Source organism: Salvelinus fontinalis, chromosome 8 (genome assembly GCF_029448725.1).
Source record: "Salvelinus fontinalis isolate EN_2023a chromosome 8, ASM2944872v1, whole genome shotgun sequence".
Taxonomy (NCBI): Eukaryota; Metazoa; Chordata; class Actinopteri; order Salmoniformes; family Salmonidae; genus Salvelinus; species Salvelinus fontinalis.
In genome coordinates, this window is record NC_074672.1 from 15,446,398 (window position 1) to 15,470,184 (window position 23,787).

Here is a 23,787-nt window from a genome sequence, read left to right on the forward strand (position 1 = left end):
GTTCATCTTCCATTTGGACTATGAGAGGAGAGAGGTTATCTACGCTCTTCCCATAGTTTTATTAGTTTACTCTTACCTTACCCATAAATGTGACTTGCTCATTGTGTGGAAGCTAATTGGGGCATTAGCTTGGTTTCTCAGTAACCCGCCTTGGTGTAAGCTGTGCTCGATACTGACATGGGGTCCTGCAGGATATGAGGACACAATTCACATCCCTGTGTGCATGATGAGAATGGTGTCCACCCCTCTCCTGTTCATACATAGCTGGATCTGCATCACGACTCGGCCCCAGGAAACGGTCTGTTTTACTCACTTTATGTTTGTTGTGATGTCTTTTTCCAGGTACCACACGACAGCCCAGAGAGGGGGAGGTTCCTGGGGTTGACTATAACTTCATCAGTGTGGGGGAGTTCCGCGTGCTGGAGGAGAGTGGCCTGCTGCTTGAGAGTGGAACCTATGACGGTAGGCATGTTTTTGGGGGGAGGTGGTCTATGGTAGTATAGTTCCCAAAGAGTTTTAGTCAGGCCCCCCTTCCAGCATTGGGGAACATCCCGCGCCCCACGTCTATTTCTATGGGCACATTCATTTCTACACATTTTGTCATGGGGTGCAGATAAACTTTTGTAGTTTTGAAACAAATTTTCTTGCAGTTCTATTCATTTTGCCATGTCTAATGTTTATTCATGTGATATTTGTGTGACTCAATCTTTACAATAAATTGTATGGGCTACAAAACCTAGCTACAAAACGTTAGCTGTCATGGGCTAGTTGATCTGGACATTTCTGACAAGTTATAAATGGCTCTCTAATGTATACAATGACTGACATGACAAGAGGAACTGATGATACACAACCCAATTTCAAAAATGCACCTTGTGGATTCTACTATTACAACTTTGTAGAGGAAGTTGAAAGCCGGACTGAGTTCCTTTAAAAAAAAAAAAATGTTGGGGGTGGGGGGGGGGGACCACTGTCGACCCCTCACCCCACAGTTTGGGAACAACTGGTCTAGTGGAGGGTGGAGGGGAGATGGATAGGGGAGTGGACCCGACACAGTATTAACAATTTCCTGATGCAGCCACATCACAAAATGAATCCCCATGACTTATGCATTGTTTGTATAGTATCTGCTGAGCTGTCACCATCATCCAGGTCATCAGATAAACTCAGTATAAAGATAGCATTCATACCATTGTAAATGTGAAATGAAGTAGCTAGCTTTTTCAAGAGCAGAATAGCGTTGTCCCACTTGTGATTCAAAGTAGGTTGATGATTTCTAAGAAGCCAGCGGTCAGCATTGTGACACAGAACCCTGGGGGCTTGTCCCCTCATAGCCAGTTGTATCCAGACTGCACCAGTACGCAGGATACATTTATACATCCACACAGTGAGGCCATGTAGTAGGCTGATCTTCATATGGCTGCGTCAGCTCAGGATGCTAGTTATTAATGTAGGGCCTTTTGACCTCTGAGGAATCTCCTCTGGACAACTGAGACGCACGCACGCACGCACGCACGCACGCACGCACACACACACACACACACACACACACACGTACATTCCTCTCTCTCTTTCTCTCTCAGCTCATAACAATGAGTTTTTGTTCACAGGGGGAAATGTGTGACTTTAGTCAGTGATCTCCCTTTGAGTCAATCTGTGACTTACAGCCTGGTTTATTACCGGCAGCGCCATTACTTTGGCTGGACACACCTACTCATTCAAGGGTTTTTCTTTATTTTGACTATTTTCTACATTGTAGAATAATAGTGAAGACATAAAACTATGAAATAACACATATGAAATCGTGTAGTAACCAAAAAAAGTGTTAAACAAATCAAAATATATTTTATTTTTGAGATTCTTCAAAGTATCCACCTTCTACCTTGATGACAGCTTTGCACACTCCTGGCATTCTCTATTGACCGGTGTTGTATGTGTGGATAGTTGGCTGTTCCCATCACCCAGGCTGTCACTGGGACTAATCTCTGTGATCTTTGGACAGCCAGGCAGGGCCTGATGATCTGTAGCTGTAGAGCTGATCAGGGAAAGACTAGGTCCAGGGTTCCAGCTGTATGATAACCAGTCTCTCTCTCTCTCTCTCTCTCTGTCTCTCTCTCTGTCTGTCTGTCTGTCTGTCTGTCTGTCTGTCTGTCTGTCTGTCTGTCTGTCTGTCTGTCTGTGTCTGTCTGTCTGTCTGTCTGTCTGTCTGTCTGTCTCTCTCTCTGTCTCTCTCTCTCTCTCTGTGTCTGTCTGTCTGTCTGTCTGTCTGTCTGGATGGATGGATGGATGGACACTGCATATTTTATATAATATATATATATGATGGGCCATTACTCCGCCCAGCAGTGCTCTCATCTGGCCCAGTCTTCAGGCAGCCTTCGCCTCCTCCAGCCGCCGCTGTCTCCCAAGCCTGTTGCTCATTCATGTTCTCTCTATTTAGTCCCCTGGTTCAGTTCCCCGGTGGACTCTGCTCTGCTCCACTTTGAAATACCCGAGCCTCTCTACCCTCTCTCCCTACCGCCTGGGCTCTCCCTGTTGCTCTGGCAACACCGGTTTCTCTCTTTGCCTCTCGTCCAGGTGGTGCTCAACTGCAGGGTAGCTGACTCAAACTCAGGGAGGAAAGTGCCAATAAAGGTTAGCCCTGTATTATTTCTCGGGAGGCACAGAGAGGCTGATAGGCCGTGAGTAGTACTCTTTGCACTTGAGAGTTGTGCCTCGACTCCAGATCGGGGAGGTGAGTCTATACACCACGATTCTTAACTTCGCTTCCTCCTCTCTCTAGCGCTCCATATGGACGCCAGCCACAGGCCAGCCAGGGCAACATGAACGATGGATTATAGAAAGACAGAGATAATTGGAGAGAAAGAAAGCAACGATGCAATAAAACCAAGATCGACAAATGCTGAGATAAGAAAGTCCGGGTTTGTTTGTTGACGCTGTGGGTCTGACTCAGTGGGGTTCTGAACGAGGAGTCGTGCCAGGGATTGCGGTGCTGTTTCCAGCGATGATGGTGCATTGTAGAGAGCACAGAGCAGCAGATCACACGGCAGCTCTGATGGGTATTTTAAGCGCTCCCGTAAAGCACCGTTACTGAAGATAAGACCAGCCAGGGCAATGGGCCAGGACTTAGGAGGGAGGGAGGGAAGGAAAGGGTCAAGGTGCTGCAGTGGCGAGACACACACAGGCAGAGGAGAGTCCTAGGGAGGAGGATTAGGAAACACTCCAATGCTAAGGAATGTCAGAGTTGCGGAATACACAATCAAGTTGGTGGACTTTCGGTTGTTTCATTGTGGCTCTAAAAAGACAAACACATTGTCCAAAATAATACAGACTCACTCAGTGCAGTTTACAGTAATCCCCTTCATCCATACATGCAGCCATGTTCTGTTCTAGATGGTGGCAGTGCATTCGCTATAGCGGGGACTTGGGGAAGAACTGATCAGAGGCAGCAGCTCTGGTCCTTCAGCACATGCACCTGTAGTGCCTCTACTAGACGTTTCTACTGGACTACAGGGTGCAGCTGTAGTCTAGCAGAGACATCCATTCACACTGTCTCGCCCTCACAGCAGAGGAATGTGGAGGTGACAAGGGTGGCTGTGGAGACAGCAGAAGGGAGCCTGTCTTAACTCTGGAGCACAAGATGGGCTCTGCCTGCAGCTGGCTCTGTCTGGCTCTGCCTGGCTGCCTCAGGCACTCTGCCGTCGAGACTGTGAAGGTTGGGAACGCTGCTAGGCCATGCTGCACAGTGGGCACTAACCAGGAGAAAGAGAGACGGCTCATCCTCCATGATTAAAGAGTGCCTGTGTGCACGGCCTTGGCTGGCTAGTTGAGAGGCAGAGAGAGGGAGAGGCAGAGAGAGGGAGAGGCAGAGAGAGGGAGAGGCAGAGAGAGGGAGAGGCAGAGAGAGGGAGAGGCAGAGAGAGGGAGAGGCAGAGAGAGGGAGAGGCAGAGAGAGGGAGAGGCAGAGAGAGGGAGAGGCAGAGAGAGGCAGAGAGAGGCAGAGAGAGGCAGAGAGAGGCAGAGAGAGGCAGAGAGAGGCAGAGAGAGGCAGGGAGAGGCAGGGAGAGGCAGGGAGAGGCAGGGAGAGGCAGGGAGAGGCAGGGAGAGGCAGGGAGAGGCAGGGAGAGGCAGAGGCAGGGAGAGGCAGAGGCAGGGAGAGGGAGAGGCAAGAGAGAATGGCAGAGTAAGCAACAGTGAAAGAGAAAGAAAGAAAGGGGAGGGATAAATAGAGTGGGGGGGGTGGGGAAAGGGCGAGTGGTAGAGCAGAGAGAGAAGGGATAAGACTCTCGAGGCAGCGTTCCAAACCTCCACACGAGGGGTTTCCCCAGTTCCCGCATCCCTAACACACTCGACGCTTCCCATCGCAAAGCCATAAGCGGCCTGCGCATAATCTCTGTCTCCTAGTGTGCTACCGCTATGCTTTCACCACAGAGACCGATGGAGAACGGGAACGCTTTTTAGCGCACAAGGCCACGAGAGGAACAGTGAAACTGAGAGGACAGGCATGAGAGCTAAGACCTTACTGGCACTCCTATCCCTGTTTTGGAGGCTGCTGCCTATACTCTGTACTCCTGTCCTACAGAGGTTCTCAAGGGTTGTGATGCGCTGGCAGCTGCTGCCTATTCTATCCAGATGGCATGACTTCTCCACACTACAATACAGTACCACTGAGTACCATGGCCCGGGCCATGCTGCATATTTCAGCCCTGGATCCGCCTGGGACTGGACCCACACAGCCTGGTCATGGATAAGGAACGAAAGGGAAGGTTAAAAGGTCATGTCTCCCACCAGTTGTACAGAGTAGTGCTTTACCAGCTGCATAGTGTATGTGAAAGCTGACCTGACTGACTGGAATTGTGGTCTCTGCAGGTCTGGGGCTGTTGAGTAGTGTCGACGAGGTTGGTTGTACACGTAGAACCCTGTTCTATGGCTGAAATGTAAAATAGTCGTAGAACAGCCTGAAAGGCCCTCCGTATCCTGCCCTGTTCGCTTGTTGTCGTCATTATGCTCATGGGCCCGTCTTGCTATGAGCTCATGTTCACACAGCTAGAGGCTGTGGGTTTTTATCCGTCCCCACCCTCTGCCTAGTACCTACCTTAGTTAACACGTCTCTCTTCTCCACACACACACAACCGTCTCCTGGCACATCCCACGTATTCCCTTAAGATTAATGGTGATACTGTTACAAATCTCTATTCCCCCTTTCTCGCTCCCTATTCCCCCTTCCTCGCTCCCTATTCCTCCTTCCTCTCTTCCTATTCCCTCCCCCTGTTCCCCCCATCTTCTCTTCCTGTTCCCCCTTCCTCTCTTCCTATCTGTGTTCACTAATGCACATTAATCAGAGACTAGGAGAGCGGTGTTTATGAGCTATTAATCACGCACCACTGGGCCTGAGAGATGGAGGGAGGCAGGGGGAGAGGGAGATGGGGAGAGAGAGTGGTGGGGAGGGATGGAGAGAGCGAGAGAGCGGGCGAGCGCGCATGGGAAGTAGGAGGAGAGAGAGGGAGATGACTGGGCTGTGTGGTGACAGGTCTGGATTAAAGAAAGCCTCCTATCTTTCATCTTCATCGTGCTCACCGTGCTGAGGCATAATGAAGCTGTCTTTTGACAAATGCAAATTGATCGGCTGCATGTCGGCAGTGGGAGATGAGGGAGATGAGGGAGATGGGGGAGAGAGGGATAGAGGGAGAATGGATCAGGATGGATCGGTTGGGTGTCGGCAGTGGGAGAGAGGGAGATGAGGGAGATGGGGGAGAGAGGTATAGAGGGAGGATGGATCAGGATGGATCGGTTGGGTGTCGGCAGTGGGAGAGAGGGAGATGAGGGAGATGGGGGAGAGAGGGATAGAGGGAGGATGGATCAGGTTGGGTGTCGGCAGGGGGAGAGAGGGAGATGAGGGAGATGGGGGAGAGAGGGATAGAGGGAGGATGGATCAGGATGGATCGGTTGGGTGTCGGCAGTGGGAGAGAGGGAGATGGGGGAGATGGGGGAGAGAGGGAGGATGGATCGGTTGGGTGTCTGTTTAAGGAAAAGGTGGGTTGATCCCTTTGTTTCTCACCATCGTGCCGCTGGGTTTGGTGTGTCATCCGATAGCTAATAAACCTGTAGCCAGCAGGGGCTCAGACTAGGGGCTGTTGGATGTATCTCCAGGGTCATGGAACAGTGCAGAGAAGAGGGATACAGGGAGAGAAGGTGTGAGTCACACAGACGGTAAGATGACTCCTGCCTCCCCTCTCAGAGCCTCTACTCCCTGTCACAGACAGACAGATTAAGACCGACAAATAGTCAAGTTGTGTATTGTATTACTCGGCAGCGGCTGTGCCATTACTCTACACAAATGAGTTGAGATATTCAACTTACTGCATTATGTACAGCAAAACTATAGGGTTGTGTAGAGTTGAGAGGGTAACTAATGAGTTTTCATTCACAAACCCCCCCCTCTAGTCTTTCTCTCCCATTCTTTAAATAAGCTAATACAGGGTGTAATTAATTCAAATTAGGCTTCCCAATTATGAATAAATTAAAGAGCGAGCCAAGCGTCTCTGTCTAAAAACAATGTGGATGTTTTGGTTTGACATCCAACCCCATGCTAATGGTGCCGTGTTCCCAATGAATGTTAGTAATGTCTGTTAATAACTTAATAATGACCATTATTTAGCATAATTACCTCTTTAATTTGGCTGTGGAGGTCTGGTCTAGGGATGTTTCATAACAAACACTACAGTATAGTCATTAAACATTGAGCGTGCTCCTACTCTTAGATATTTGGGTATGTTCCCCATTAACTCCCATGAGATGAGCCGAACCCTCAGTGCTGCAAGCTGACTAAAATGTCTGTCAGCTCAGCTGATAGACCGCTGGAGCGTTGAGAGATGTTTCTCCACATGTAATAACTCTCTATGGTACGTTCAGCTGTAATTCACCACTCCCAGATAGCCTGAGAAACTCCAGTGCTTTTAAACTACAGGATTTAGTGTTGTCTACTCTACTGTCAACGCCACTGGAGGACTGGCTTCCCAGGGAGCTGAGGGAACAGCAAAATGAATCAATATTTATATAGCTTCCTGACTTGCTGTTTTTTCCCCTCATTCCTCTCTTTCTTTATATTATTCTGTCTGGTTTGCTGGAAGTAGAGAGTTAGAAGAAGTAAAGAAATTGGGTCAATTCCCCCACAGGAGAGTTTTACTCTCCACAGAGGGATTCATGCTGTTTTGGCTCCGGGCGCCACAGCACACGACACAGGACAATAAAACACAGCTAATAGCGCCAAGAAGCTCCTCGCTCGGGTCTGTCCTGGATAAAGGATACTGCCACGGGGCTCTGGGGAGCACACTCCAGCCCAGCACTGCAGTAAATATGACGAGAGAGAGATAGTGAAGGAGAGAATGGGACAGAAAGAGAGGGAGCGAGCCTACGCTCTTGTCAGGCACTGCACAATGTTCAGTTGGGAATCCATTTCCCCCTTGAGTGTTGACATACCGAGTATAAACTGTGTTGTGTGTGTGGTTGCACCCGCCGTATTTTTAGTTGAATTGTCTTCTCGTTGTCTAATCAATACAATAAAAACAATTGTTTTTCCCCGCAGTGAAGTATCATCTAACCTCGTCTACCAGGAAGCTACCACAGACTGTTTCTGTTGACGCTGCTGTGTGTGTTCTCCTACAGGCAACTACTACGGGACGCCCAAGCCCCCAGCCGAGCCCAGCCCGGTGCAGCCTGACCTGGTAGATCAGGTGCTGTTTGATGAGGAGTTTGACACCGAGGTCCAGAGGAAACGCACCACCTCCGTCAGCAAGATGGACAGGAAGGACAGCGCAGCCCCCGAGGAGGAGGACGAGGAGGAGAGAGAGCGGTCTCCAATGGTCAACGGACTCACAGGTGAGATGGCCACGCTGTCCTGCGACAACAGGTTCCCGTCCTCTCGCGTCAACTGCCACAAGCTGATAGTCCACAACATTAATATTGTATTAAACATAACTAATAACAATTCAACCGATGGCAACACCACAGGGAGCCATGTTTGCTTGTACATTCAGTCTCTTTCACTTTGTCGGAGATCGATTTGTTCTGGCTCAACAATAGCTGACCACGCTGCCCAAAATGAGAGAAAGAGGGATGAGAGAGGGCTTCTTACTCGTCACACTCATTCCCTCCACCCTTCACACTCATTCCCTCCACCCTTCACACTCATTCCCTCCACCCTTCACACTCATTCCCTCCACCCTTCACACTCATTCCCTCCACCCTTCACACTCATTCCCTCCCCCTTTCACACTCATTCCCTCCCCCCTTCACACTCATTCCCTCCAGGACCCTTCACACTCATTCCCTCCCCCCTTCACACTCATTCCCTCCAGGACCCTTCACACTCATTCCCTCCAGGACCCTTCACACTCATTCCCTCCAGGACCCTTCACACTCATTCCCTCCAGGACCCATCACACTTATTCCCTCCAGGACCCTTCACACTCATTCCCTCCAGGACCCTTCACACTCATTCCCTCCAGGACCCTTCACACTCATTCCCTCCAGGACCCTTCACACTCATTCCCTCCAGGACCCTTCACACTCATTCCCTCCAGGACCCTTCACACTCATTCCCTCCAGGACCCTTCACACTCATTCCCTCCAGGACCCTTCACACTCATTCCCTCCAGGACCCATCACACTCATTCCCTCCAGGACCCATCACACTCATTCCCTCCAGGACCCTTCACACTCATTCCCTCCAGGACCCTTCACACTCATTCCCTCCAGGACCCTTCACACTCATTCCCTCCAGGACCCTTCACACTCATTCCCTCCAGGACCCTTCACACTCATTCCCTCCAGGACCCTTCACACTCATTCCCTCCAGGACCCATCACACTCATTCCCTCCAGGACCCTTCACACTCATTCCCTCCAGGACCCTTCACACTCATTCCCTCCAGGACCCTTCACACTCATTCCCTCCAGGACCCTTCACACTCATTCCCTCCAGGACCCTTCACACTCATTCCCTCCAGGACCCTTCACACTCATTCCCTCCAGGACCCTTCACACTCATTCCCTCCAGGACCCTTCACACTCATTCCCTCCAGGACCCTTCACACTCATTCCCTCCAGGACCCATCACACTCATTCCCTCCAGGACCCATCACACTCATTCCCTCCAGGACCCATCACACTCATTCCCTCCAGGACCCTTCACACTCATTCCCTCCAGGACCCTTCACACTCATTCCCTCCAGGACCCTTCACACTCATTCCCTCCAGGACCCTTCACACTCATTCCCTCCAGGACCCATCACACTCATTCCCTCCAGGACCCATCACACTCATTCCCTCCAGGACCCATCACACTCATTCCCTCCAGGACCCATCACACTCATTCCCTCCAGGACCCTTCACACTCATTCCCTCCAGGACCCTTCACACTCATTCCCTCCAGGACCCTTCACACTCATTCCCTCCAGGACCCATCACACTCATTCCCTCCAGGACCCTTCACACTCATTCCCTCCAGGACCCATCACACTCATTCCCTCCAGGACCCTTCACACTCATTCCCTCCAGGACCCTTCACACTCATTCCCTCCAGGACCCTTCACACTCATTCCCTCCAGGACCCTTCACACTCATTCCCTCCAGGACCCTTCACACTCATTCCCTCCAGGACCCATCACACTCATTCCCTCCAGGACCCATCACACTCATTCCCTCCAGGACCCTTCACACTCATTACCTCTTTCCCCTAAAAGAGGACACCCCAGGATGATCTGTTTTTTACAGAAGGACATTTCCATCAGAACGCTACAAAGTGAAGTAGTTTGCCTCTCCATCTAGCTAGATCAATAATGTAGAAATCCCTGGTTAAGGGATACATGTTGTTCTTGTTGTGTTTCCCTCAAAGACAGTATCCTCTCACATGAACTGTAAACAAATTCAGAAACAAAGTGCCATAGGTTGTTATTCACAAAGGGTTGAGAATAGACAGCATTTATTAAACTAGTAGTGATGGGGGGGGGGGGAGGGGGGGGGGACTGATGCGGTTAGATATCGCAATGTTGTTTTTGTATCTAAAAAATACAATTAAAATAAAAAGAGTAATAATAATATTAATGTGTTTTTTGTTACTTTAGCAGCAAAAAAACTGCAGTACTGATTCGGAATTGCAATACATATAGAATCGTGAGAATCACAATACATATTATATCGGCACTTACGTACCGTGATAATATCGTAACGTGACGTTCCTGGCAATACCCAGCCCTACAAACTAGTCACATTCGTTTTTTCAAGTTCTACCTTCACAAACCATTCGTGGTGTACCATTCCAGAGAAATGCACCACTCTCATCAGATGAAAGAAATGGAAGATATAATGGATGAGTAGTGAGTGGACACAATAGGACCTGTTGCATCACTCCCTTTTCTCTATCCTTGGAGCAGCATCTGCCTGTGTCCCATTTGCCCTCCAGGCTCCCCCGGTAGTGTCTCTCCTCTGGGCTTGGAGTACTTCCAGCTGGCTCTTGCTCCTCTCTGCTCCCACAGCACAGCTGTCCCCTGTTTGGTTTGGAACACCCTGCCTAGCTTCTGACCATAGCCCTGTGTCCTCTTTCTGGCTCACCCTGGCCCCGTCTGAAGGGCACTCCCCCACTCCAAATCTGAATGGTGCCAATGAGAGAGAGGACAATGTAGCCCTCCCGTCTGTTAGACGGTCAGTCTGTTTGGTGCCATGGGCCCCTTAGGGTCCTGCCTGCAGCTGGGCACCTAGGCCGTCCTCTCTCTGCCTGATTTTAAATGTCTCAGTTGTGATCAGGCATATTAGAGGGGCCTTGGGCAGGCCCTGAGGGCAGGAAGGCTAAACACAGTTCTGAGTACAGTTAAGTCGCTGAGGCATGGGCTCTTATTCATAAAGTGTCTCAGTGTATATGTTGCTGATCTAGGATCAGGTTCCCGCTGTCCAAATAATCTTATTCATTACTATCTAAAAGACAAACTGATCCTATATCAGCGCTTCTACTCTGAGACTGTTTCTGAATGCATACAAATAATAATTGAATATATGCCATTTAACCTGACACTTTTTCCAAAGCAATTTAGTCTTGCGTGCATACGTTTTTGGTATGGCTGGCCCCAGAAGGAATCGAACCCACGACCTTGGCGCTCAAGGGCCAAGGGAAAAGCGACTGAAGCACAGGTCTAAAAACAGTTAGACAGGCCAGGGACTCCACAGAAAGAAAGCCACATGAGTGTGGCGTGCAGGACTGAGCTATTCCAATGCACACCATCTCTATGGCCTTGGGCACACACAACAATGGGTCAATGCGTGGGATGAAGAGAACACTTAGTGTCTTTCCACTGTGGCTTATTTTCTTCATGAAGAGACACAGCTCTACCTTTACCCATGTAGTGCATCATACCCACGTCACCGATCTATCCCTGGTGCTTCAGCATCTTGATTGAATGGATGCTTTTCACAAAGACTTTGTTTTCCCATCGAAGTAGCAGGGAGAAGGATGTACAGTTGGAAGTTTACATACACCTTAGCCAAATACATTTCAACTCAGTTTTTCACAATTCCTGACATTTAATCCAAGTAAAAATTCCCTGTCTTAGGTCAGTTAGGATCACCTCTTTATTTTAAGAATGTGAAATGTCAGAATAATAGTAGAGAGAATGGTTATTTCAGCTTGTATTTCTTTCATCACATTCCCAGTGAGTCAGAAGTTTACATACACTCAATTAGTATTTGGTAGCAATACCTTTAAATTGTTTCACTTGGGACAAACGTTTTGGGTAGCCTTCCACAAGCTTCCCAAAATAAGTTGGGTGAATTTTGTCCCATTCCTCCTGACAGAGCTCGTGTAACTGAGTCAGGTTTGTAGGCCTCCATGCTCGCACACGCTTTTTCAGTTCTGCCCACAAATTTTCAATAGGATTGAGGTCAGGGCTTTGTGATGGCCACTCCAATACCTTGACTTTCTTGTCCTTAAGCCATTTTGCCACAACTTTGGAAGTATGCTTGGGGTCATTGTCCATTTGGAAGACACATTTGCGACCAAGCTTTAAATTCCTGGCTGATGTCTTGAGATGTTGCTTCAATATATCCACATAATTGTCCTTCCTCATGTTGCCATCTATTTTGTGAAGTGCACCAGTCAGTCCTGCAGCAAAGCACCCCCACAACATGATGCTGCCACCCCTGTGCTTCACGGTTGGGATGGTGTTCTTTCGGCTTGCAAGCTCCCCCTTTTCCCTCCAAACATAACGATTGTCAAACAGTTATATTTTTGTTTCATCAGACCAGAGGACATTTTTCTAAAAAGTACGATCTTACGATCTTCATTTCTCTAAAAAGTACGATCATATGGGGATATGCAGTGAGTTTGAAGGTAGGCCTTGAAATACATCCACAGGTACACCTCAAATTGACTCAAATGATGTCAATTAGCCTGTCAGAAGCTTCTAAAGTCATGACATCTTCTTCTGGAATTTTCCAAGCTGTTTGTAGGCACAGTCAACTTAGTGTATGTAAACTTCTGACTCGCTGGAATTGTGATACAGTGAAATATAAGTGAAATAATCTATCTGTAAACAATTGTTGGAAAAATGACTTGTCATGCACGAAGTAGATGTCCTAACCGACTTGGCAAAACTATAGCATGTTCACAAGAAACTTGTGGAGTGGTTGAAAAACGAGTTTTAATGACTCCAAACTAAGTGTACGTAAACTTCCGACTTCAACTGTAGATGTAGGTAATTCAGTCATTTAGCCAAAGGGTGCGAAGACGTGTTGTACAAGCATCAAACAATATTATTCCGTCTTGAAGCTTGTAGACGGAGTAATTAAGGCTGTTTCGATTAAAGCTTGAACTGTTCAATGACTGACGTTGTTCATACATCGAGACGACATACTCATCACCGCATGGTCTGCACGTGCACACACCAGGAAGGTTCTTATTCCTCACGTCTCTGCAGGAGGGTGGGAGATAACACGTGCGTTTTATTGTTGCCGTTACAAAGGATGCCTCCAGCATGAAGAGATCCTTCTCTTTATATGTAAATATGTCGAGCACTGTACTACTGGCAGTAGCTCCTTGCATTAAATCTTTTTATGTGTCGTTTTCTGCCTCCATTCAGATCAGGAAAAACAGGTCTGAGCACTGAATACATTAACGAGTTAGGTCAGAGGCATGCAAATATAAACCTGCAGATAAGAGCACACACACACACACACACACTGAAACACACACACAGGGCTGGGCTGTGTGATGCTAATAGGGTCTGGGCGCTGAGCTCTGTGCTGGGTAGGGCTGAAGCGTAGTTTAGGTCAGCTCTACCCATTGCTGCCCGCTAGCCGCTCGCACTCCAGAACATCACTGCTGACATGCAAATCCTGTGGCACACTTGCTGCGCTTCCGTCTCGCTCGCGCTTTCTCTCTCGCTCGCCCACCTTTTCTCTGCCTCTCTCTCTTCCTCTCTCTTTCTCTCTCTACCCTCTCTTTCTCTCTCTACCCTCTCCCTGTCCTCTCTCTCCCTGTCCTCTCTCTCCCTCCCCTCCCTCTCCCCTCCCTGTCCTCTCTCCCTCCCCTCTGTGCTGTGTCTAACAGTCTAGAGCCCACAGTCTGTCTGTCCAGGGCAGCAGCACGGCAGTAGCAGGAGCAAGGAGAAATGCAGGGAGCTCACAGGGCTCCCCATGCTGCCTCCACACGCTCACCACCCTTCTCTCTCCCATTTTCCCTCCCCCTGTCCCTCTCCCTCCGTGGCCACCCACGCAGAGCACAAGGACACAGCTGGGCAGGAGTGGAGGAAGACGGTACCCAGCTATAACCAGTCCAGTAGTGGGGCCATGGACTTCAGGACTTGGAACACCTTACCACACGACGAGAGCCAGGAGCCCCTGCCCAAGACCTGGGAGATGGCCTACACAGAGACGGGCATGGTCTACTTCATAGAGTAAGTACTGGTCTTCTGGTTCCCGACTCCAGTACAGTGCCAGGGTGGTGTTGGTGATGCTAGTAGTAGAGAGAGATAGTTGTGAAAGAGAGATGGTGATTTGTTTGTACAGAGAATAGTTTTGGTGTTACACTTGTAGATCCGGAGTCCTACTTGTTTTTCTGCGGCTCACAGTACAGCGATTTGAAAGTGAACAATAGTATTATTGTAATTATGGCATAGGATTTGTGAAATTATTCATTATATTAACCTATCTTGTGTCTAGAATACAGGTTTATTTTTTTCCTGTGTTTGATATAGTGGTGCTGGGCTTGGGCTGAAAGCGTTGGCCCTCTCCCCCTCCCTTCGTTGTTTACCAGTCTGTTCTGTTTGTGTGGCTCACACAGCATACAGAAGTCAGAGCCAGGTGCTGTAGCCGGCCTAAAATCAATAGCTCATTCTCTCTGAGCAAGAGAAACAGGAGAAACAATTGGACAAATGGAACGCTCCCAAAGGCCTGCTCTCTCTTCTCTCTGCCTTCTGCAAGATGTCTGCATCTGCTCTCTGCTCTCCCTCTCTCTCTTCCCCTCTCTCTTCCTCCTTCCCTCATGCAATTTGTCCCTCTGAGGGCCTGTCTGCTCTGCTCTGACTACCTCTCTCCCTCCATCTCTCCTTCCATCCCTTCACTCGCCTTCCTCTCCTTTAGACGACCTGTCTCCCTCTTTTCTGTGCTGGCTACCTCTCCGTCCATCCCTCCCTCCATTTCTCCCTCAAAGGCTCCCTTAAAGAGCCACTTGATTCCAAAATAACGACATACAGTTGAAGTCGGAAGTTTACATACACTTATGTTGGAGTCATTAAAACTAGTTTTTCAACCACTCCACAAATGTCTTGTTAACAAACTATAGTTTTGGCAAGTTGGTTAGGACATCTAATTTGTGCATGACACAAGTAAATTTTCCAACAATTGTTGACAGACAGATTATTACACTTATAATTCACTGTATAACAATTCCAGTAGGTCAGAAGTTTACATACAATAAGTTGACTGTGCCTTTAAACAGCTTGGAAAATTCCAGAAAATGTCATGGCTTTAGAAGCTTCTGATAGGCTAATTGACATAATTTGAGTCAGTTGTAGGTGTACCTGTGCATGTATTTCAAGGCCTAACTTCAAACTCAGTGCCTCTTTGCTTGACATCATGGGAAAATCTAAATAAATCAGCCAAAACCTCAGAAAACAAATTGTAGACCTCCACAAGTCTGGTTCATCATTGGGAGCAATTTCCAAATGCCTGACGGTACCAGATTCATCTGTACAAACAATAGTACGCAAGTATAAACACCATGGGAACCCTCAGCCATCATACCGCTCAGGAAGGAGGCGCATTCTGTCTCCTAGAGATGAACGTACTTTGATGTGAAAAGTGCAAATCAATCCCAGAACAACAGCAAAGGACCTTGTGAAGATGCTGGAGGAAACAGGTACAAAAGTATCTACATCCACAGTAAAACGAGTCCTATATCGACATAACCTGAAAGGCCGCTCAGCAAGGAAGAAGCCACTGCTCCAAAACCGCCATAAAAAAGCCAGACTGCGGTTTGCAACTGCACATGGGGACAAAGATCGTACTTTTTGTCCTCTGGTCTGATGAAACAAAAATAGAACTGTTTGGCCATAATGACCATCGTTATGTTTAGAGGAAAAAGGGGGAGGCTTGTAAGCCGAAGAACACCATCCCGACCGTGAAGCACGAGGGTGGCAGCATCATGTTGTGGGGGTGCTTTGCTGCAGGAGGGACTGGTGCACTTCACAAAATAGATGGCATCATGAGGAAGGACAATTATGTGGATATATTGAAGCAACATCTCAAGACATCAGTCAGCAAGTTAAAGCTTGGTCGCAAATGGATCTTCCAAATGGACAATGGTCCCAAGCATACTTCCAAAGTTGTAGCAAAATGGCTTAAGCACAACAAAGTCAAGGTATTGGAGTGGCCGTCACAAAGCCCTGACCTCAATCCTATAGAACATTTGTGGGCAGAACTGAAAAAGCGTGTGCGAGTAAAGAGGCCTACAAACCTGACTCAGTTACACCAGCTCTGTCAGGAGGAATGGGCCAAAATTCACCCAACTTATTTTGGGAAGCTTGTGGAAGGCTATCCAAAATGTTTAACCCAAGTTAAAGAATGTAAAGGCAATGCTACCAAATACTAATTGAGTGTATGTCAACTTCTGACCCACTGGGAATGTGATGAAAGAAATAAAAGATGAAATAATCATTCTCTCTACTACACTGCTCAAAAAAATAAAGGGAACACTTAAACAACACAATGTAACTCCAAGTCAATCACACTTCTGGGAAATCAAACTGTCCACTTAGGAAGCAACACTGATTGACAATACATTTCACATGCTATTGTGCAAATGGAATAGACAAAAGGTGGAAACTATAGGCAATTAGCAAGACACCCCCCAAAACAGGAGTGATTCTGCAGGTGGTGACCACAGACCTTCTCAGTTCCTATGCTTCCTGGCTGATGTTTTGGTCACTTTTGAATGCTGGCGGTGCTCTCACTCTAGTGGTAGCATGAGACGGAGTCTACAACCCACACAAGTGGCTCAGGTAGTGCAGTTCATCCAGGATGGCACATCAATGCGAACTGTGGCAAAAAGGTTTGCTGTGTCTGTCAGCGTAGTGTCCAGAGCATGCAGGCGCTACCAGGAGACAGGCCAGTACATCAGGAGACGTGGAGGAGGCCGTAGGAAGGCAACAACCCAGCAGCAGGACCGGTACTTCCGCCTTAGTGCAAGGAGGTGCACTGCCAGCGCCCTGCAAAATGACCTCCAGCAGGCCACAAATGTGCATGTGTCTGCTCAAACGGTCATAAACAGACTCCATGAGGGTGGTATGAGGGCCCGACGTCCACAGGTGGGGGTTGTGCTTACAGCCCAACACCGTGCAGGACGTTTGGCATTTGCAAGAGAACACCAAGATTGGCAAATTCGCCACTGGCGCCCTGTGCTCTTCACAGATGAAAGCAGGTTCACACTGAGCACATGAGCACATGTGACAGACGTGACAGAGTCTGGAGACGCCGTGGAGAACGTTCTGCTGCCTGCAACATCCTCCAGCATGACCGGTTTGGCGATGGGTCAGTCATGGTGTGGGGTGGCATTTCTTTGTGGGGCCGCACAGCCCTCCATGGGCTCGCCAGAGGTAGCCTGACTGCCATTAGGTACCGAGATGAGATCCTCAGACCCCTTGTAAGACCATATGCTGACACATGCACATTTGTGGCCTGCTGGAGGTCATTTTGCAGGGCGCTGACAGTGCACCTCCTTGCACTAAGGCGGAGGTACCGGTCCTGCTGCTGGGTTGTTGCCCTCCTACGGCCTCCTCCACGTCTCCTGATGTACTGGCCTGTCTCCTGGTAGCGCCTGCATGCTCTGGACACTACGCTGACAGAAACAGCAAACCTTTTTGCCACAGTTCGCATTGATGTGCCATCCTGGATGAACTGCACTACCTGAGCCACTTGTGTGGGTTGTAGACTCCGTCTCATGCTACCACTAGAGTGAGAGCACCGCCAGCATTCAAAAGTGACCAAAACATCAGCCAGGAAGCATAGGAACTGAGAAGTGGTCTGTGGTCACCACCTGCAGAATCACTCCTGTTTTGGGGGGTGTCTTGCTAATTGCCTATAGTTTCCACCTTTTGTCTATTCCATTTGCACAACAGCATGTGAAATGTATTGTCAATCAGTGTTGCTTCCTAAGTGGACAGTTTGATTTCACAGAAGTGTGATTGACTTGGAGTTACATTGTGTTGTTTAACCTCTACAGAGTACCTAACCCGGATCCGGGAGCACCCCCCACCTCCCCCACACTGATTAGCATCGCTAGCATAGCGTCACAATTAAATAGTAGCATCTAAATATCATTAAATCACAAGTCCAAGACACCCAATGAAAGACACAGATCTTGTGAATAAAACCACCATTTCAGATTTTTTAAATGTTTTACAGGGAAGACACAATATGTAAATCTATTAGCTAAACACGTTAGCAAAAGACACCATTTTCTTACTCCAACAGTTTCTTACTCCATCAGGTGCTATCACCAATTCGGCTAAACTAAGATATTGATAGCCACAAACCAACAAACAAATTCATAAGATGACAGTCTGATAACATATTTATGGTATAGCATAGTTTTTTTTTTTTAAATGTGCATTTTTCAGGTATAAATCACAGTTCTACATTGCAGCTGCAATCTGATATAGTGCTGATGCAGCTAGAACAATTACAGAGACCAACGTTATATAACTAATTACTTGTCTTAAAACATTTCAGAAAAAATACACAGCGTACAGACATTGAAAGCCCAACATCTGGTGAATCCAAACAATATTTCAGATTTTTTAAATGTTTTATAGCGAAAACAAAATGTAGCGCTAAATTAGCATAACCAGGCCAGCCAGAACCAGCTGGACGCGCCCGACCAGTTCACATGCACGACAGATATATGAAATAACATCGTAAATTGGTTCTTACTATTGCTGATCTTTCATCAGAATGTTGATCAAGGTGTCCTTAGTCCTGATGAGTCGTTCAATCCATTCACAATGGCAACTTCCCCTCTTCATTTAGCCTGGGTACTGGTCGACTGGCACGGTCCCTGTCCAAAGTTAAAAAACTCAAAGAACGGAACACGGCAAAACTCCCGAAAAAATTCTAATAATCTGATTAAACTATATTGAAAAAACATACATTACGGTGATATGGTCACATGTATCAAACAAACTTCAAGACGGAGATAGTTTTCATCCGTAACGTCAGTATAACAAAAGACAATGGCAGCTCTAAGACGCGCTTCTGAGAAAACCGGAAGTTGTCGGTCACGCTAAAGAAATAGGTCTTATTTCACGTCAGTACAAGATAAACAAAAAATTTCTCCTCTGACAACTTCCTGACACCCGGAGGAAGAAGAATGAAGTGTGTTTCGGGTCATAGGTGGCATGACCATATATAGGCAGAGCGTTGAAGCGAGCATACACATCTTGCAATCTTCTTCTGGCTCAGGGAAAGTGCTGTGAAATGACCTGTGTTTCACTCAAGAGACGAAATTGGAACGGTTTTAGAAACCATAGCTTGTTTTCTATCCAATGGTATATGGTTATATGCATATAGTAACAGCAATAATTGAATAAGAGGCAGTTTAATCTGTAGAGGCAATTATGCTAATGCGAAACAGCACCCCCTGTATTCTCAAGAAGTTTTAAGTGTTCCCTTTATTTTTTTGAGCAGTGTATTATTTTGACATTTCACATTCTTAAAATAAAGTGGTGATCCTAACTGACCTAAGACAGGGAATTTTTACAGGGATTAAATGTCAGGAATTGTGGAAAAACTAAGTTTAAATGTATTTGGTTAAGGTGTATGTAAACTTCCGACTTCAACTGTCGGTTTCTGATTTTGAAGGGGCCTTTAGTTTGATTTGTTTGTTTGGGTTTGGCAGAATGATGAGGGAGCACTAGGGTACAGTGGTTTGGTGAACACCTATGCTTCACCTAGTTGTTGTGACGCTTTTTGCTCAGCGTGTAACGTAGTGCCTCTCTGTCTCCACAGTCACAACACCAAGACCACTACCTGGCTGGACCCCAGGCTGGCCAAGAAGGCCAAACCACCGGAGAAGTGTGAGGATGGAGGTGAGAATCACACACTTGTTCTTCTCCTTTTGATGACTTAAAATATATTTCCTTTCAAAATGCTATTTTCCCTAACCCCTTAACCTAACCCTAATTATAACCGTAATTGTAACCCTAAACGTAACCTCTGAGTTTAAAATCCCCTTTATCCTCATGAGGACATGGGAAATGTCCGCACGAGGGAGAATTTTCCTTGTTTTATTATCCTTATAGGCGACATTTCAAGTCCCCACGAGGATAGAGGAACAAGACCACACACACACACTGGTTCTCACATACAGATGGTGTAGGAGCAATACACTTTCTTACACACGCATCTTGCAGCAAGGTTGCACTCATACACTCTCCCAACACACACACGCACACACGCACGCACACACACACACACGCACACATTACTGTCCATAATCTGAATGCAGCCCATTAGACAGAACTATGAGTGGGGATCCTGAATGCCGCTGCATTCTTGTGACATGTAGACAAGACAGACCGTACTGTAAACAGCTAAACATGGCCCTGCGGGCCCCAGCGATGCGGTGGCACACTACATTACCCAGCCTGCCCCCTGTCCCCTAATGGCTTGTGGGAGACCTGTGGAGAGCTCATCAGCACTGTATCTCCAAAAAGGCAATTCCACAGTCCCCTCTTGCGTGAAGAACTCTTTCCCCCTGCATGTGTTCGTCACAGGACAGCACACACTCCAGATTCCACTCACACACCGCTGGGAGAAGACAAGCCATTATTTTACAGGATTGCCATAACTCCACATTTCCTTACTTCCTATCTCGCTCTCTCACGCTCTCTCCCCCTCCCAAACACCCGGTGACAAATAAGGCAGCCCTCTCAGTAGTTTGTAGTTGGTGTGTATAAACTCTGGATCCTTAGTTCCTTGCAGTGAGTTGTCATTCCGAACCGCGTGCCTCATTGTGTGTGTAGACTGTGTCTCCGTTGTTCCAGAAGCTGTAGCAGCACACTGATTTGCATCTTCCTCTTCTGTCTCTTGCCTGCAGAGCTTCCGTATGGCTGGGAGAAGATTGAAGATCCACAGTATGGAACCTACTACGTTGAGTGAGTATACCTCCCATGATTTCTGGGTGCAGTGTATCTCTATGTAATGTTGTGGTTATACAGGAGTTGTGACATGGTTCCCTTTTATTTATTTAGCTGTTATTCAGTCCAGATTGCCCCAGATGGGCTTTGGTAAATATTGAATTTTGTATTTAAGGCAGCAGCTACTCTTCCTGGGGTCCAACAAAATATAGGCAGTTTATACCATTTTAAAAACATTACAATACATTCACAGATTTCACCACACACTGTGCCCTCAGGCCAGTACTCCACCACTACCACATATCTACAATACAAAATCCAAGTGTAAATGTGTGTATAGTGCGTATGTTATCGTTGTTTCATAGTGCATACTGTACAATAGACTTTTAGATGAAGTGCCAATTGATAATAACGCGTTTGTTTCATGAGCTGGGATTTATATACACCAGGTTGAAGTCCTTAAGAGATGCTGGACAGGCAGACCTGAACTTGTAAGGCTGTCAGTCAGTGTGGTTTTCAAATGTAGCCTGTACTAACGATTAAGTTTGACAAGACGGTCTAAGGACAACTGGCCTTCCCATTGTGCTCCACAGGGTTGCCACTGCCTGGTACAGGGGGCACATGGGAGTGGTGACAGGCATGACCTCACCCTGTTCAGAAACACACACAGGCACTCAGAGTTCACCCAGCATAGCCTCCCATAGAGAGAGAGAGAGCATTAACATAATCTGTTTATGCTAAGGGATCACCGGGACAACCAGTTTTTGTTTTTTTTCCTCCCAGTCTTTTTGTTTTGAATGAATACAGTAGAACAGAATGGCTCATTATTTCCTAACTAAAGTACAGAACAAGAGCCGTGGTAATCAAAGAAGCGGACTGAGTACACTCAGTCACAGAGGAGTGCTTCTCTTCCCTGATTGGATATGGAGGATAGCTCTCAGCGTGACTCATGCCCAACGAGAGCACAAACAATACTTTTCTTAGAAACGCGCACACGTACACATAGTGACACACATTGACACGCATGAACACACACAACCAAACACATACAGGCACGCACACAAATAGGCACATGCATACACTGGCAATTGGCACACGCATACACTGGCAATTGGCACACATAGACACACCGTATCTCACACACGCAGCATGCGTCTGATTTATGGAGCAGAGCGGGAGTGGCATCCGTTTTGTGCATGTTATAAAAGCTAGTCACGACTGGCTCAGAGCTACAACTGTTAAAGCGCATTATGCAGATGAGATGCGTTCCTTGCTTTACATGCAACCTGGGGGGGGGGGGGGGGGGGGGGGGTTTGGGGCTCCTCTGAATAGTAGATGTTTAAACACAAAGTGCTGACCTGGGAATCTGGTATCGAAACGCTAGAGCACTACAGCTAGCAGGCAACAGCAGGCACACAGGCTGCTTTCCTGATCCTAGGTCAGTCCGACGTGGCCATTGTGAGCAGAGGTATGGACCGTGGTCAGATTATAAGGTTATCCCACTGATCTTAGGTCAGCTGAATGTGTCGAGTGGGTAAGCAGTAAAATGGTGTGTCAACAGGAGCACTGTGGCGTCGTTTGTTTTGTTTTGTGGTTTACAGATGATAATCTGTACAGTACCAGTGTGTGTGCTTGCCAAGTGGAGGTTTGCATGACTGGATAGTGATCAGGGATTTGAATACACTGCGTACTGTGAGTGTAGTGGGGAACAGACAGAAACCTGTTTGGCGTTTTAGTCACGACACAGGCATAGAAGAAAACGTATCAAAAAAGATGTTTGTATTGTTACCCAATGAAAAGATGCTGCCAAGTGAAGAGACCGATAACTGGTGTCACATCTCTATAAGGAGAAGGACAACAACGATAAGAAAGCTGTGAAAACACGAAAGCCTCACTTTCCTTTAGTCGGTGTCACTTTCTGTACGATTTTTCAACAAGAGTGTATTGGTCCTTTCTCGAGGCTGTCTGAGTGTTTTCTATATTTACAGTAGCTCTCTGTGTATATGAACTCTATATTGAGCTCTTCAGTTAGTGTTCTGTTTTGTCTCTGTACTGCAGCCATATCAACCAGAAGACCCAGTTTGAGAACCCAGTCCTGGAAGCCAAGAGGAAACTGAGCCTGGACACCCCCTCTGGCCAGCAGGGGGCTACCACACCCTCAGGTAACACTTCTCTACCAGCCCTGGGTCACCATAGACTGCTCATTGTCATGGTCACTAACTGGTATACCACTTATTATGAAGCAGTGTATTTCATGAATTGGTTATTTAATTGGGCATGCTCTGTATGCTAGTGTAGATATTGGGACAGGGCATAAACCCCAGAATGTCTTACTCAAGGTTATCTGAAGTGAATGATTGTTCCTAATCAGATCTCAACAGCTTAGAGACCATATCAGTGTACCAAATACACTACATGGCGAGAGGGGGGGGGGGGGGGGGGGGGGGGGGGGGGGGGGGTGTGTGGGGGGGGGGGGGGGGGGGGGGGGGGGGGATTTGCGTGCTGACTGCTGAGTGATGTTATTGAGCCATCTTGGACTACAGGCTTGTGTTTGGGTAATTGGGATTTCTGAGGTTTTCAGCAAGTCTTATGTTCAAATAAGGATATTGATCACCCAGCCATTGACGTTTCTCTGCTGAGCCGACTGTGTTGCCCACAGATTTGAACATATGTCAGACAAGGAAGTGACGACAGTCCGACCACAGAGGCTGACTCACAATATGACTCATAAGAAGACATAGACGCCAACAGCATTGTCTCTTTCTGAACCAGCTATCCCAGTGTTTAGCCTGGAGGGCCCTGGTTGTCACAGACACATGGACCTACAGGACAGTAGCAGGCTGCTAATGCTGTCCTGGAACAGACCACAATAACCCCTATGAAAAAACCTGAACACCCCCTGATCAAAATCAAATCAAATGTTATTTGTCACATGCGACGAACACAACAGGTATAGTAAATGCTTACTTACAAGCCCTTAACCAACAATGCCGTTTTAAGAGAATAGAGTTTTACAAAATCAACTAAAATAAATATATATATAATATGAACTCTGTGAAGCATTTATTTATTTAGGATGAGTTGGACCGCAGAGTGAAGGAAAATCA

At 47.4% G+C, this 23,787-nt stretch overlaps 1 protein-coding gene across 4 annotated transcripts in view; it reads left to right on the forward strand.

Moving 5' to 3' along the window:
* The window catches only part of LOC129860681 (membrane-associated guanylate kinase, WW and PDZ domain-containing protein 3-like), a 188,099-nt gene that overhangs the window by 143,196 nt on the left and 21,116 nt on the right, over positions 1-23,787 (forward strand). For all 4 annotated transcript variants that reach the window (XM_055931323.1, XM_055931322.1, XM_055931320.1 and 1 more), the window contains 6 exons: positions 343-462; positions 7,666-7,878; positions 13,765-13,942; positions 19,551-19,630; positions 20,641-20,698; positions 22,739-22,842. In XM_055931323.1, coding sequence (XP_055787298.1) covers positions 343-462; positions 7,666-7,878; positions 13,765-13,942; positions 19,551-19,630; positions 20,641-20,698; positions 22,739-22,842 — 753 coding nt within the window. The remainder of the gene's footprint in view (positions 1-342; positions 463-7,665; positions 7,879-13,764; positions 13,943-19,550; positions 19,631-20,640; positions 20,699-22,738; positions 22,843-23,787) is intronic.